The following is a 16,338-nucleotide window of genomic DNA, read 5'->3' on the forward strand; positions in this document are numbered from 1 at the left end:
TGTGGCATATATACAATGCAATATTACTCAGCAATCAAAAGGAATGAAATCTTGCCATTTCAACAACATGGATGGAACTAGAGTGTATTATGCTAAGTGAAGTAAGTCCTAGAAAGACAAATATATGATTTCACTCATATGTGGAATTTAAGAAACAAAACAGATGAAAAGGGAAAGGGAAGGAAAAATAAAATAAGAAAAAAACAGAAAGGGAGGCAAACCATAAGGGACTGTATAGTTAAGAGAACAAACTGAGAGTTGCTGGTGATGGGTATTAAATGGGTATTAAAGAGGACACTTGTGAAGATGAAAAAATAAAATAAATAAAATTAGCTGTTATTTTTTTAAAAATGGGCAGAAGACATAAACAGACTTTCTCCAAAGACATCCAGATGGCCAAAAGACACATGAGAAGATGTTCATCATTATTTACCATCAGAGAACTGCAAATCAAAACTACGAGCTATCACCTCACAACTGTCAGAATGGTTAAAATCAACAGCACACAAAACAACAGGTGTTGGCAAAGATGTAGAGAAAAAGGAACCCTCTTGCACTGTTGGTGGGAATGCAAGATGGTGCAGCCACTCTGGAAAACAGTCTGGAGGTTCCTCAAAAAGTTAAATATAGAACTATCCTACGATCCAGCAATCACACTACTGAGTGTTTACTGAAGGAATACAAAAATACTAATTCAAAGGGATACATGTACCCCTATGTTTACAGCAGCATAATTTACAATAGCCAAGATACGGAAGCAGCCCACATGTCCACTGGTTGATGAATGGATAAAGTAGAGGTGGTATATATATACAATGGAATATTACTCAGCCATAAAAAAGAATGAAATCTTGCCATTTGCAATGATACAGATGAAGCTAGAGTATAATGCTAAGTGAAATAAGTCAGGGAAAGACAAATACCATATGATTTCACTCATATGTCGAATTTAAGAAACAAGACAAATGAACACAGGGAAGAGAGAGAAAGAAAGAGAGACAAATCAAGAAACAGACTCTTAATTTAGAGAACAAACTGATGGTTACCAGAGGGGAGGTATGTGGGGGATGGGGTGAAATACGTGATGGGGATTAAGGAATACAACTGTCATGATGAACACCAGGTGATGTATGGAAGTGCTGAATCACTATATTGTACAGGAACTAATATAACACTATATGTTAACTAAATGGAATTAAAATAACCCCCAATTTGTTCTTTGTATTTAAGAGTCTGGTTTTTGTTTGTCTTTATTTTTATGTATATTTTCATCGTATATAACAATTGTGTTGGCAGATTTTTCAACTCTCTAATGTTTTTACGTTGTTATACAGTATTCATCCTCTTGGATGAAAAGTCTGTCATCATTCATATCATTGTGTCCCTGTATGTAATGTGTATTTTTTCTCTAGCTTCTTTCAAGACTTTCTTTTAATCTGTTTTTTTTTTCAGTAGATTCATTATGATGTGCCTAGGTATAGTTTTATTTTTATTCTGCTTGTGGTGTGCTGAATTTCTTATATCTGTAAATTTATATTTTTCACAAAGTGTGTGAAATTCTTGTCATTACTACTGCCCCTTCGATTATTATTTTTTTCTCCCCTGTTTACTTCTCTCCCCGTTGTTATAGGACTCCATTTACATTTGCATTAAACCATGTGATATTGTCCCACAGGTCAGTGAGGCCCTATGCATTTGTTTTCTTTTTTTCTTCAAATTGTATCTTTCCTCTGATTCATCTTTAAATTCACTGACCCTTTCTTCCATCATCGATTCTGCTGTTAAAAGCCTAACGGGTGAATTATTCTTTCTCATACTTTGCCTTTTAAATCTAGATTTTCCTTTTTTTTTTTTTTTTTTAGTTTCCAGTGCTCTGTTGTAATTCTCTATTTGTTCACTCATAAGAGCACATTTCCCTTTAAATCAACAAATATATTTATCTTATCGCTTTAAATCTTTGTCTACAAATTCTAACATCTGTGTTATTTCAGAGTTAGTTTTCATTCATGAGTCTTCTTCTTGACTATGGATCTCTTTTACCTGTTACTTCTTATGCCTAGTAAGTTTTAAGAGCAAATGAGACATTGTATATTATAGTCATCCTAGATTTTTTTATCTTCCTCTGAAGTGTACTGAACTTTTGTTTTCGGAAATAGTTAACTCAACTGAACTAACACTTAACTTTGTTTTCCCTTCGATGGGCAGCAGTTAAATCTATGTTCAGTTATTGCAGACTTCCAGCTGTTCCTTTTGGTGGGTTGTGTGAATCTTCCCCTATACATACAAAGTTCAGGGTTCAACCAAGAATTTGGGTGGAATTTACACACAAATTTTTGGGCTGTGCTCTCTGTGCCTCCCTCTATTGCAGCATATCTCCCATCACTTTCCAGTCATTCTGGCATCCTCAACTCTGTCCTCTTAACTTCTTGAGCCAGTAAGACTGTGGCTTTTTGTCTGGGTTATAGCCATCCTCTGCCATGCAGACTGAAGGACACACTCAGGATAAAAGCCCATAAATGCAAACTTGCCCAGTGTACTTCCTTTCTTCCAAGGGTAGAATCCTCTCTACTTTTTTCCTGCTTTTCCTATGCCATTAAGTAGGTATAAATTTTGTCTGCTTCTCCCTCTCCCTCTCCCAACAACCCTCTCCCCTCCACTCACCCCTCTGGCTCATGCTCCCATGTGCATACTCTCTCTCTCAAATGAATAAATAAAATCTTTAAAAAAAAGTCACTCTACCAATATCAGAAATGAATCTCTTTTGGTCTTTTTACCACTACAAAAAGCACACCCTTACTATAAAACTACTCCCCTCAAACTAACGTCACTTGAATAGGTGTTCTAGTTTACACTAGTCAATTATTATTAACAGGTGCTCTGTTAGGAAGAAGTGAGTCAAATGGAGCTTGGAAATATAGCATTGCAAAACAAGCAGGTTTCTTTACTCCAGGACTTTTAAACATCTTTAATGTGCTAGTAGACCTTCTATATCCCTAAATGGAATATGCTCCTGAGATACTATCCTAAACTTTTTCGTATATAATTAGTAAAATGCACTGATTCATTAAAAAATATTTGAGCCCCATACAGTGGAGACTAGAGTATGAACCCCTTTCTCCTAGCCTAATTCTCTTTAGGCCACAATTCGTTATCCCCTTTCTCCTAGCATAATTCTCTTTAGGCCACAATTCGTTATCCTTTTTTAATCTTCTAATTTTACTGTCAGTCACTGACTCAGAGGGGCTAGGTTTATGCTATTTCATCCTCACCAATACTTACTGTGTAATTATCACATGTATACAAAAGGGGTGCTGCTATGGGAAAAGTGAGATAAAAATAGAGATTCACCAATCATTAACTCACACGGACTAGATAAAAATATATGAAATTGCCTAGCATGATACCCAACACAGATTAGTAGCCTGATGTTAGGTTCCTTCTTAAGTGTCTTTCCCTCTTTTGCCTCTTAAGTCAGTGAGTTCAATCTGGTTGACTACAACTCTCAGACCAAATGCAGTAATAAGTCTGTTTTGTATAGTCCAAGAGCTAAGAAATTTTTTTACACTCTTAAGGGCTATTTTAAAAATGAGAGAAAAATGTGTGACACAAACCTTATGTGGCCCACAAAGCCTAAATTATTTACTCTATGGTCTTTTACAGAAAATGTTTGCTAATCCCTGAGATATAGTCTAATCCTTACAGCAATCTAAAATAAGCAGTATGGTAGAATTCATTTTATTTACTTAGATGTGCAGTAGAAGCCCTATTTTTTTTTTTAAAAAAAAACATATTAAAACATTATTTTACTGGTTTTACTGAGTTTTCAAAGGCTCATTTCAAATCTTACCTTTTCTCCTTTTACACCACTACAGTCACATTTTGATCCTGGAGAACACCCATAGCAAGCCTGTAAGGAAGAAAAAAAGGGAGGAAAATGATTAAATATGAACCTGAAAACCAGTCTCTGACTTACCCCTCAACTAAATTCAACAATCCAAACTTATTACCCAAATAGCAGAAAAATATCTGAAAGAATACATACCAAATTGTGAACAATGGTTACCTCTGGCGAAGCTTGCACCTTTTATGGTACACACTTCCATTTGATCTTTTCACAATGAGCAGATGTAATTTTTATAATTTTAAAGTGAAAAATATCTTTAAAAGATATTAAAAACTTAAAAGAATTCAAACAACTTCCCTGTAGTATGATTTGCCACTTGTCCAAGCTCTTAGGAACTCCTTCTTTTTGTACTAACATCACATGCAAGAAATGACCTTTCAATCTATATTAGCAATGACCTTGGCAACTAGCCAAAGATGTCTGCTGGTTGAAGTTGCTTGTATCTTGGCATTTGTGAGCAATCACGGAGCATAAAATACATAATGCTATCTTTTACCAACTTTTTAAAATTTGCTTCCACTCTCTCATTACTAGTAGCTCAGTCTATAATGATTCCAACAGTTTTACCACAAATGTTCCCACAGCCTAGATGTTCTAAAGAGCCACTACTAATAAGTTCATTAACTCATAATAAGAATTGAGGTCTTGAAGCCAGAAAAATATCCTCCTCTAAAATAAGAACCCATAAGAAGGGCACCTAGCTGGCTCAGTCAGTGGAGCGACTCTTGATCTTGGGGTTGTGAGTTTGAGCCCCACATTGGGTGCAGAGATTACTTTAAAAAATAGTAATCTTTAAAAAATGAAATAAAATAATAAAATAAAATAAGAACCTATAAGAGAAAAAGACAGTAGATGACTTCTGACATCCAGATCTACCCTATACTCTGGCCTAAAGCTGAACTGCTTAGAAAAACAAATTGTAATTAGTTTAACACATGTAGATAGCTCACCATTTATATACAATACGGTAGTATGCTTCTCATTAAATAAGAGAAATTTTTATGTGATGTAAATACCAAGTAATGTGTATCAATTCTCGGCCTCAGAAGACTGTGACTTAAAAAGTACCTTAGCCTCCTTCCCAACGTTCCATGTGTTCCTTTGCTCCAACTACTACCAGAATACTTTCCCAATTCCTTATCAACTACTGACCTCATCCTTCTACTCATAACTCCTAACCCATTCAGCTGCAACTAGAAGCCAGCCACATGTTCAAACTCCTTTTCCTGATGAAAGCAAACAACAATGGCTTGATGTTGGAAGTTAATCTCTTACTCATATTGCAAGATGTTGTTCCAGTAAAAAATGCTTCTGACATCTCTAATCTAAAGTCTGTTATGCAGCTGTTATTTGTCATACATATGGGATTAGGTTATACACTGGTTTTAGTATTATACATCAACTACAAGTTAAATGGACTTATACAGACTTACTCATCAAACATGAATTGGGCACGATTAGAGGCCAGAAAACTTGTTAGGCACTACAGACGAATAAGACACAGCTCCTTCCAACATATAAAACTAACTCAACAAATACTTATTGATCATCTGTTATGTGCCAGCCACTATGTTATGTTAGGTGCAGATGGAAGATGCAAAGACAGTACATATTGCTCTCTAATAGAAAGGATAATTCCATATGGAAAAATTACATTACAGTGTGTCAGGAACAGAGGTTAATTTAAGATACATAATATTGTTTTGTGCAAACATGAATTCTAGATTTCAAAGTACCAATTTACAAATTTTAGAAGCTACTGAATCACAAGATAAAAACTGCCAATGGTCATATTCACTGAATTAGATTGTGCAGATTATCAATAATCAGTTACATGCATTAATGGAGGAGTAAAGGATAATGGTAATCCAAAATGGCTGTACATCTAAAAATAACATTTGACTTTGGAATGTATGTCTACACTTTAAATGTAAACATACGAGCATCGCTTTCTGGTGTTACAAGTAAAAGATGGTGTAACTTTCCATGTTCATCTTTCACTAAGAAATTTTTCTTTTTAAAATATAAATTAAGTTCCTGAGAATAATGCAAAGACAGAGAGGATTTTGTTAATATGGAGAAGATACTATGTGAATTTTCTTTACAATTGTATTTCTGGCTTCTCAGTATCCAACAAAATCCTCCAAATCCTAATATAATTTGTAAACAAGCAATATAACTTTAAATATGTGTGCATGTTATTTTGGAAGTAATTTTATACAGTATTTTTCTTTAAAACTAATTAATTTCATCTTTTTGTACTTCTTTATTACTTAACATGTAGCTATACTTTAGAGAGGTCGCTACTTAAGACATTTGATATTTTTTTGAATTCAATTTAAAAATTTAATTTATATTCTATTTATTCCACCTACATGATAATGACACTGGTCCTGGGGGGAGGGGAGTGTTTAAAGGCATTGTAATACACACACTGACCACTAGATGCCACTTTCCATACAGTTATAACAGTGATGCCCACAAGGAACTAGCCCCAGTTTGACATTTGGTTAATGGAGCAACTTGTTTTTTACCAACAGCCATTAATATTAATTAGGTGCCCAATAAGTACAAAGCACAATATTAGGGCTATGAGTCATACCAAAAAACGTGTAGACATGAGTGCTGCCTTAAAGAAACTTCCAATCTAGTTTAAAAAAAAAATCTATGCCTAAATAAATAAAAATAAAATTTAAATACAATGGAATAATGATGTAGGAGACAATGGTAATAGAATGAGCTCTAAAATATAAGAAATATATTCTGAGTTTACCTCAACAATTAAATCATTAGGAGACCATAAACAAGTCATTCCCATGCCCTAGGACTCAGTTTTTTCTCTTTGGTAAAATGACAAAGATGGACAATATAATCTCTTTAGGAAGTTTCCAGCTTTTACAGTCTGTGATTCAGTAGGATTTACCAAGTAAAAATGAGTGGTATAGTCAATAATTGCTGTCAAAATTAAGAAAGGGAGTTCCCTTGAGCCTGGGAGTGTTCATAACAGCTCTATAGAGAAAGAAGGTAAATAACATGACTTCAATTTTGAAGGATGGGCAGAAAGATTTCTAGAGGAAAAATGGCCATGGCAAGTACGAAGATTAAAACACAAAATTTTTGTGGGCAAAGAGCCAGGTAAAATAAACATTAAGTACCTCAGTCTAAGGACTTCTTAAGTCCATATGAAAAAGGTATAGTAGGAAATAAGGCCAAAAAAAGAAAGTTCTTTTAAAAACTGGAAAAACTATTTAATTCTGCAAAGTCATTGAACACTGTTAAAGCAAGAAAATGATGCAACTGTAGGAATGTTTTAAATGTTTTAAGGAGAAAATACTAAAAAGCATGGAAGATTTATTATTATCACATAGTAAAACACATCATGAAACTACAATAATTAAAACAGTATGGTCTCGTTCAAAGAATGGGCAGCTGGATGAGCCATAATAGAAAGGCCAGAAACACACACACACATTTACTATATGATAAAAGTTGGCATATCAAATAAATGTGAAAATAATGGATTGTTCAACATATGGTGCTAGGACAAGTATAGAAAACAAATTTAGATCTCAGGCTCGTACAATTAAAAAAAACAGATACGAGGATTAAAAGTACGAATAAAAGCAAACTTCAACATGCATTAGGATCACTTAAAGAACCTCACAAAAATTCAGGTACTAGGACCCCATCTTAGAGATGCTATTTCTGTAAGCTTGAAATTGGCTACCAGATTCTTAAATTTTAATAAACATCTCTAGTTAATTCTGATTCAGTGATTCAAGATATATACACTACAAAATAATGGCATAGAAAAATAAGAAATATTCCAATACGTGGCTAATTAAGTATCCTAACTGATATGACTGCTTAAAAAAAAACTAAAACTGTTTTTAAAATGTAAAAATATCTTAAAGCATCAAAGAAAAGCACAATAGGATTTATCAGGCAAAAATCTAGAGGAAAAAAAACCCAGTAAGCTGACCAATGAAACTACTTTTGCCCTGAGGGCATTTACCAAACTTGGGAGAATTTGAGATTCTTGTTTCACAACTTTTTCAGGTTAAAGGTATTTCAAACATAAAAAAGTACCCCACGATCGCACCCCCAGGAACTTTTAAGAAAGATATCTTGGCACTCAGCAGAAAAGTACAGGGGAAAAACATCTCTGAGAAAGTATAACCACAAACTGGCCTACATACAGATTTACAATCTAAATTAGCATTTAGCTGGGTGGCCCAGTAACCTCCAACAGCAAATTTGCTTAGAGTAGACTCAAATTGCTTTGACCTCCCAGAGGCTAGGCAGAAACACACACAAAGCCTATGTAGAAGAATATACCTTCAGAGTGAACTTCAAAGAATTCTAAAAAAAATTTTTGGAAAGGAAAATAAGATATCCTACTCAAAAATCACTAAGCATACAAGGAAGCAAAATATCGTAAGCAAAAACCAGGAGAAACATCTGACAGCTGAAACTGCTTGGCAAAAATTTCAGATATTAGAATTACTAGACACAAAATATATAACTATTTTTGCAATTATGAAAGATATTTTCAAAACTTGAAAATAATAAATGAACCAAGAAATTGTAAAAGAAAAAAAAAGAAAAGGTAACATGGCTGAATTGAAATAAAATAAAAATCTTGGAAGTAAAAATTGTGAAATTTAAAACTCAGTGGATGAGCTTTACAGCAGACTATATATAGCTAAAGAGACAGTAAAGTTTAAAACAAGACAAAGTTAACAGAAATTGTCTATAATATATTACAGAGATAAAACATGGAAAATGTGAAATAATAGTTAAGAAGTATGGGAGAAAAAGTGAGGAAGTGTATAGCATACAGGTAATTAGGTTTACAGAAGAAGACGTGAAAGAGGGAATGGGGCAGGGACAGGAGTTAAGAGACAATGGCAAAGAGTTTTCAAGAAATAAAGACATCTGTAATTGAAGAAGTCTAACAGATCCAATGGAAGTAAAATCAAACCCCAAGCTAGACACAAAATAGTATAACCTCAGAACATAAAACCAAAGACAAGACTTTAAAAGTATCAAGAAAGACAAGAGAGATTGCCTTCAAAGGAGTGGCAATTACAGATTAGTTCTCAGAGGTACAATGGAAGCCAGACTAGAATGACATTTTTAATATACTGAGAGAAAACTGTCAACTTATATTTTTTACCCAGTAAAAATACCTTTCAACAACAAGGTAAAAATACAGACATTTTTAGACAAATAAAAACTGAGACAGTATGCTCCCAGCAGGACTACACAAAAGGAAATTCAAACCTTTTGAGTATCTTCTGACTTTATATGAAAGGAAATGAAATTGAAATGGAAGGTCTAAAATACCAAAAGTAATGGAGAAAAAAGTGGTAAATTTGTGGGTGAATTTAAACAAACAGTAACTATAAAACACAATTATAAAAAGAGCTGTGGGGTTCAAAAATACAGAACTAAAAGAAAAACACAGTGATAATACAACGTAAGTCAGGGGAGGATGAGTGAAGTTAAAGTATTCTTAAGGTAATTGTAATTGTGTAGAAAACGGGCATGGGTATTGATTACTTTAGACTTTGATAAGGTAAGCATACAACTTAGGTATTCTAATTCCTAGGGTAAACCTTAAAAGAAGGTAAGTGAGGTGTTAATTCCAAAGGAGTAGAGAGGGACAATACTCAATAAACCCAAAAAAAGGCAAAAGAGAGAAAGAAAGTGCTATCTTAAAATAGATAGGAAAAATAAAAGAAATATATCAGTAATTATGTCAAGCATAAGTAAGTGTAAAATGACATGATATAAGGAAATAATCAGACAAATGTGGAATGTGGTATCTACGAAGGACAACTACCATGGACTCTTCAAAAAGTCAATGCCATACTGAGGTTTTGTGAATGACAGCTTGAGGACCTCTGCGGATCATCTCCCTAGCAAAACAACAATAGCTGGTGACATTTAGAAACAACAAAATTTATGTCTCTGGATATTGCCCTAAGAACCTACAGCAAATGAAGAAACAACCATTCAACAAAATTTACTAAATCTCAGTATGAACAGCAAGAATCTATGGCATTTTAGCCATGTCCCACTCCCTTCCTCTCTCCCTTCCCTGTCCGGCTTGACAAAAGCTCCACACAAGGTGGAAGCAGACATGAACCCAGAGCTCCTTCTCCCTCCAGCTCCAGCTGAGCACTAGAGCATCTCACTGCAACAGGTCATCAGCATTTCTCATTCTCCCCCTTGCCCAGTTCCAAGTTGCAGAAGCTCTATTCCAACCTAAAACAGCTGAGAATTCTAAGGCTTTTGTTTTCCACACAGCCTCAACTCATAAACAAAAGCTCTACCCCAGGCATGGCCGACAGAGTACTGTGCTCAACTGCCCCAGCCACAGCTCACCCCCAGAGCACAGGGCAACCACTAGAAAATAACTCAAAAAATACAGTGGAGAATATCATTAAAGGAATTAAAATATTTAACTAAAAAAATTCACTTAATAAAAAAGGAGACTGTAAAGGAGGAACAGAAGAACAAAAAAAGCATGAGAAATACATAAAACAAAAAAGGCAGACAAAAATCTATTTATATCAATAATAACACTGAATGTGATTGCATTAAACAAGCCAATCAAAATTCAGAGATTGTCAGACTATATAAAAAAGCAAGATCAAATGATGTCTGTAGGAGAACACAATAGTTTAAAATATACGAAAAGCTTGTAAAATAAAATATACGAAAAGCTTGTAAATAAAGAATGGAAATAATACAGTCATGCAAACAGCAACAGCAAGAGACTAAATGTTTGTTCATCCCCAACACCTCCCCCTACTACTGCCAAATTCATATGCTGAAATCTTTATCCCAATTTTATGGTATTTGGAGATGGAGTCTTTGGGAGGTAATTAGATCATGATGGTATGGCTCTCAGAGTAGGATTATTGTCCCTATGAGAAAAGGCCAAAAAGTTACCTAGCCCTCTTTCTGGCATGTGAAAATATAAGAAATCAGCAGTCTGCAAGCCGGAAGAGGGCTTCCACCAGAACCTGACCATGCTGGCAGCCTGATACTAGAATTTCAGTCTCCAGAATTGTGAGAAATACATTTCTATTGTATATAAACCACCAAATTTGTGGTATTTTGTGATAGCAGTGTAAACTGACTAAGATAGCAACCATAAGAAAGCTCGAGTAGATATACTCATAGCAGACAAGATACATGCCAAACAGAAGTATTACTAGACATAAAGAAGGACGTTTTACAATGATAACAGAGTCAAATCACCAGGAAGGCATGACAAGTATAAACACAGACGTACCTAAGAGAGCCCCAAAATACATGAAACAAAAAATGACTGAATTGAAGTGAGAAATAGTTCAACAACAATAGTTGGTGACTTCAATACCCCACTTTCGATAATGAGTAGAACGGCAAGACAGAAGATCAACAAGAGAATAGAGGACTTGAACCACAGTATAAACCAACTAGACCTAACATACATTTATTCAACACTCTACCCAAAAACTGCATAATATACTTTCTTCTCAAGATTGTATAGAACATTATACAGGATAGATCATATGCTAGGCCATAAAGTAAATCTTAATAAACTTAAGAAGGATTAAAATCATACAAAGTATGTTTTCCTATAACAATGAAATGAAATTAGAAATCACCAACAGGAAGAAATTTGGGATATTCACAAGTATGCAGAAAATAAACAATTTACTCCTAATTAACCTTTGAGTCAAAGGAGAAATCACAAGGCATATTAGAAATTTTTTGAGAAAAAATGAAACTAAACCCACAAAATATCGAAACATATGGGATGCATTTAAGTATTGCTTAGAGGAAATTTATAGTAGTAAATGCCTATGTTTAAAAAAGATGTCAAGTCAATAAATTAACTTTAACCTTTAGATATTAGAAAAGAGAGAAAACTAACCTAAAGCAAGTGGAAGAAAGAAAATAATACATATATGAGTTGAAATTAGTTAAGTGGAAAATAGAGAAATAGAGAAAATCAAAGAAACCAGAAGTTGCTTCTTAGAAAAGACTGACAAAATTGACAAGCCACCAAGAAAAAGAGACACTCAAGTTAATGAGTTTTACTGAAAGACTTTTTGATTGAAAGACTCAAATTATTAAAATCAAGAATGAAAGAGGGGACATTACTACCAATATAGGTAGGAATAGCAGGGAACTTCCTCAGGCTGATAAAAGGCACCTACAAAAAACCTTTGGCTAACATCATAATTAATGGTGAAAGACTGAATCCTTTCCCTACATATCAGGAACAAAACAATGATGTCTAGTCTGTTACTTCCTTTCAGCATCATCCTAGAGGTTCTAACCAGGGTAATTAGACAAGAAAATGAGCCATTCATATTAAAAAGGAAGAAGTAAAGCCATCTCTACTCACATACAACATAGTCTTGTATATAGAAAATTCTATTAAAGCTAATAAATAAGTTCACAAGGTTACAAGGTACAATATCAATATACAAAAAAATCAATTGTATTTCTATACACTAGCATGAAATTAAGCAAAAATCCATTTACAATAGTGTGAAGAAGAATAAAATACTCAGGAATAAAGATAACTAAAGATATATAAAATTGATACAGAATTTATATGAAATTGCAAGGTATCTCAAAAGTCAAAACAGCTTTGAAAAAGAAAGTTAGAGAATTCAGACTTCTCATTTTCTAAACTTACTTCTTCCTCACACCATACATAAAAATTAAATCAAAATGGATCATAGATTAAATGCAAGAGCTAAAACTATAAAAAACCTTAAAAGAAAATGTAAGTAAATCTTCCTGACCTTTGGTTAGTCAAAGGCTTTTAGATATGTTATCAAAAGCACAAATGATAAAAGAAAAAAGTAGGTACGTTTTAAATCTCATAAAAATTTATTTTTTTAAATTTTCATCAAATTAAAAAAATTGTGCTTTGAAGAACACTATCAGGATAGTGAAAGACAACCTATAAAGTGGAAAAACATTTGTAAATCATGTACATGATAAGGGGCCTGTATCTAGAATATATAAAAAACTCTTATTAACTTACTGACAACCCAGTTTAAAAATGGGCAAAGGTAGCAACCAAAGTGTCCATCAATAGATGAATGGAAAAAGAAGATGTGATATATACACACAATGGAATATGACTCAGCCATAAAAAAGAATGAGATCTTGCCATTTGCAATGACATGGATGGACCTAGAGGGTATAATGCTAAGTGAAATAAGTCAGAGAAAGACAAATACTATATGATTTCACTCCTATGTGGAATTTAAGAAACAAAACAAATGCACAAAGAACAAAAGATAACAAAAAAATCCCAGACTCTTAAATACAGAAAACAAACAGGTGGTTGCCAGAGGAGAGGTGGGTTGGGGGCTGGGTAAAATAGATAAAGGGGATTAAGAGGTACAAACTTCCAGTTACAAAATAAGTCACAGAGATGAAAATTACAGTATAGGGAATATAGTCAATAATATTGTATAAACATTGTTTGGTGACAGATGATGACTATACTTAATGTGGGGAACACTGTATAATGTACAGAATTGTTGAATCGTTATGTTGTACACCTGAAATTGATACAACACTGTATGTTAATTATAATGTTCTAACTTCTACATAAATAAGAGAGAACAGAAAAAATGAAAAAATAAAAAAATGTTTAGAATTATTGGTAATTAAATCAATTCAATTTCAAAACATTTCTTAAATATATGCAGAATGGCAAAGATAAAAAAAAAAAATCCTAGCCGTAGGGTAGGAAAGACAAGGCAATGTCATATGCTGGTCTTAGGAAAATGAATTTGTATATCTTTATGTGTAAATTCGGAAATATTCTCATATCCGATGAGGAGGTTAATTAAGAAACTGAGTTAAAAATCAGTGATATGATGAAGAAGGTTTTTTTTTTAAATGGTAACAAGAAAAATAAAGATAAAATCTTCAGAAAAAATCTATAAAAGAAAGTTATGGTCCAAACTGGAAACAAATCAAATGAATCTATAAGACTACATTTGACTATAATTCAAGATTCTCTTTGAGCTCCACAGGTTTTGTGGCTTATAATTATAAAATTTTTGTCTCTGAGTCCAATCATAATATGAAGTTCTAGGTGTGACTGATACTTACATAATTATATTGCTATCCATTTTTTATCAAATTTTAGATTAACTCTGAAGGCAAATCCTAGGAGAATTAATTATCATGATAGAACAGCATGTAAGAGTTATAATCTCTGATAGCAAAATAATGACATAGCTGAGAGAAATTGGCAGGAGGAGAATGCAGGAGAGTAATATAGGAACCCTTTTACCATAAAAAATAAAATAAAAATAAAAATGGGCAAAGGAATATGAATTGGTATTTCTCAAAAAAAGATATACAAACGTCCATTAAACACATAAAAAGATGCTCAAGATCATTAGCAATCAGGGAAATGCAGATCAAAACTACAATGAGATATAACTTCCCACACAGTAGGATAGCTATAATAAAAAATAGACAACATCAAGTGTTAACAAGGATTCCAAAGCAATTAGAACCCTCATATACTGCTGATGGGGACGCAAAATGGTACAACTGCTTCAGAAAATAATCTGGTAGTTTCTCAAGCATATGACCCAGCAACTCTACAATTCCATACCTAGGTATATATGTAAGCAAAATAGAAATGTATCTACACAAAAACATATAAATGAATGTTCATAGTATTATCCAGAGTAGCCTAAAAAGTATAAAACAACCCAAATGTCCATCAACTGATGGGCTGACAAACAAAATGTAGTATATGCATGCAATGGAATATTATTCACCAATAAAGAGCAATGAAGTACTGATTCACACTATACCATGGATGAACCTTGAAAACATTATGCTAAGTGCTAAAAACCAGACACAAAATACTACATGTTGAATGACTCTATTTACATGAAATGTTCAGAATAGTCAAACTTATAGAGAAAGCAACTAGATTGGTGGTTGCCTAGGGCTGGGGTGCTGGGGGGACATAGGGATTGACAGCTAAGGGTTTCTTTTGGGGGTTGATCAAAATGTTCAAAAACTGATATTGGTGATGGTTTCACAACTCTAAATATTCTAGAAAGTATTGAATTGTGAACTTCAAGTGGGTGAATTGTATGTAAATTATATCTCAATGAAGCTGTTAAAAAATCAGTGTCATGAAAAAAATGTGGGAAGACCATTCTGTCAAGAACAATCAAGGTTCTAAGATTTTTCCCTAGTTGGAAGCTAACAAGTTAGCCTGCCATAGTTTCATGGATACTGGCAGAAAATACAAGATGTTTTGACCAGACAATAATTCATTATTCACAGCAATATCCTTGGCTTCCCTGATCCACAGTTTCCACAGGGTGACATGAAGAGGACAAGGTAATGCCTTCACATATACATTATTGTTAAAGTAGATAAACTGAATGTTTAGGAAACCCACATATTTTATAATGGGCAGTAAGGTTGCTTGACCTTTGTTCTGAAATGTTATCTTTATTATACTGGGCAATAAACAAACCTGGTTTTTCCTCCAAATAGAAATACTAGTTCTATTTTCCAAGTTGTTCACTACACAAATACACTTTAAAAGATAGTCCAGACCAAAGAGCCAGCTCCACTCCTCTCAAGATATACAGAGACATGAGAGACCTATAGTAAATTTTCTTCCAACACATTCCAGATTTTTAAAAATTTAAGGAAGCAAAACAAATGTAGTATATGAACAGCTATAAAAGACTTTTAAGGACCATTAGGGACATCTGAATATGACTTGAGTATTAGATTATACCTTAAAATCATTGTTGGGGTGCCTGGGTGCCTCAGTTGGTTAAGTGTCTGCCTTTACGACCCAGGTCATGATCCCAGGGTACTGGGATCAAGCCCGGTTTTGGGCTCCCTGCTCAGTGGGGAGCCTGCTTCTCCCTCTCCTTCTGCCCCTCCCCCCACTTGTGCTCACTCGTGCGCTCTCTCTCTCAAATAAATAAATCTGAAAATAAAAATAAAATCACTGTTAATTTTTTCAAGCATGATAATGGTATGTTTACATATAGTATAATGTCCTTTTCTTTTGGTGAGGCATGATGCATGCGGGGGTATTTAGGCATTTAACATACATGTGTCTGCAAATTACTTTTAAATGGCTTAGCAAAAAAGAAGTGTATATACACACACAAATACTTACATAATCATTAAACTTGCCCACACACAGACACTGGAGAGCAAAAGACATAAAAATATAAAGCAAATAGGGTAAAATGCTAGCAAGGGCTGAATCTAGAGGGACCATACAGTGGTATTCATGAAACCTTCTTTCAATTTTTTAAAATATTGTCACTAAAATGTTAGGTGGGTAACTACATTGATAAAAGTGCTTAAGAGACAAGTATCCTCAGACTGCAAAAAAA

General features: G+C 33.8%; 1 protein-coding gene across 1 annotated transcript in view; it reads right to left on the reverse strand.

Annotated features, from left to right (window-relative positions):
* COL4A5 (collagen type IV alpha 5 chain) overlaps positions 1-16,338 on the reverse strand; it is a 229,436-nt gene that overhangs the window by 135,437 nt on the left and 77,661 nt on the right. Inside the window, exon 2 of the mRNA XM_078065482.1 lies at positions 3,848-3,907. Coding sequence (XP_077921608.1) covers positions 3,848-3,907 — 60 coding nt within the window. The remainder of the gene's footprint in view (positions 1-3,847; positions 3,908-16,338) is intronic.

The sequence above is a fragment of the Halichoerus grypus genome, chromosome X (genome assembly GCF_964656455.1).
Source record: "Halichoerus grypus chromosome X, mHalGry1.hap1.1, whole genome shotgun sequence".
Classification (NCBI taxonomy): Eukaryota; Metazoa; Chordata; class Mammalia; order Carnivora; family Phocidae; genus Halichoerus; species Halichoerus grypus.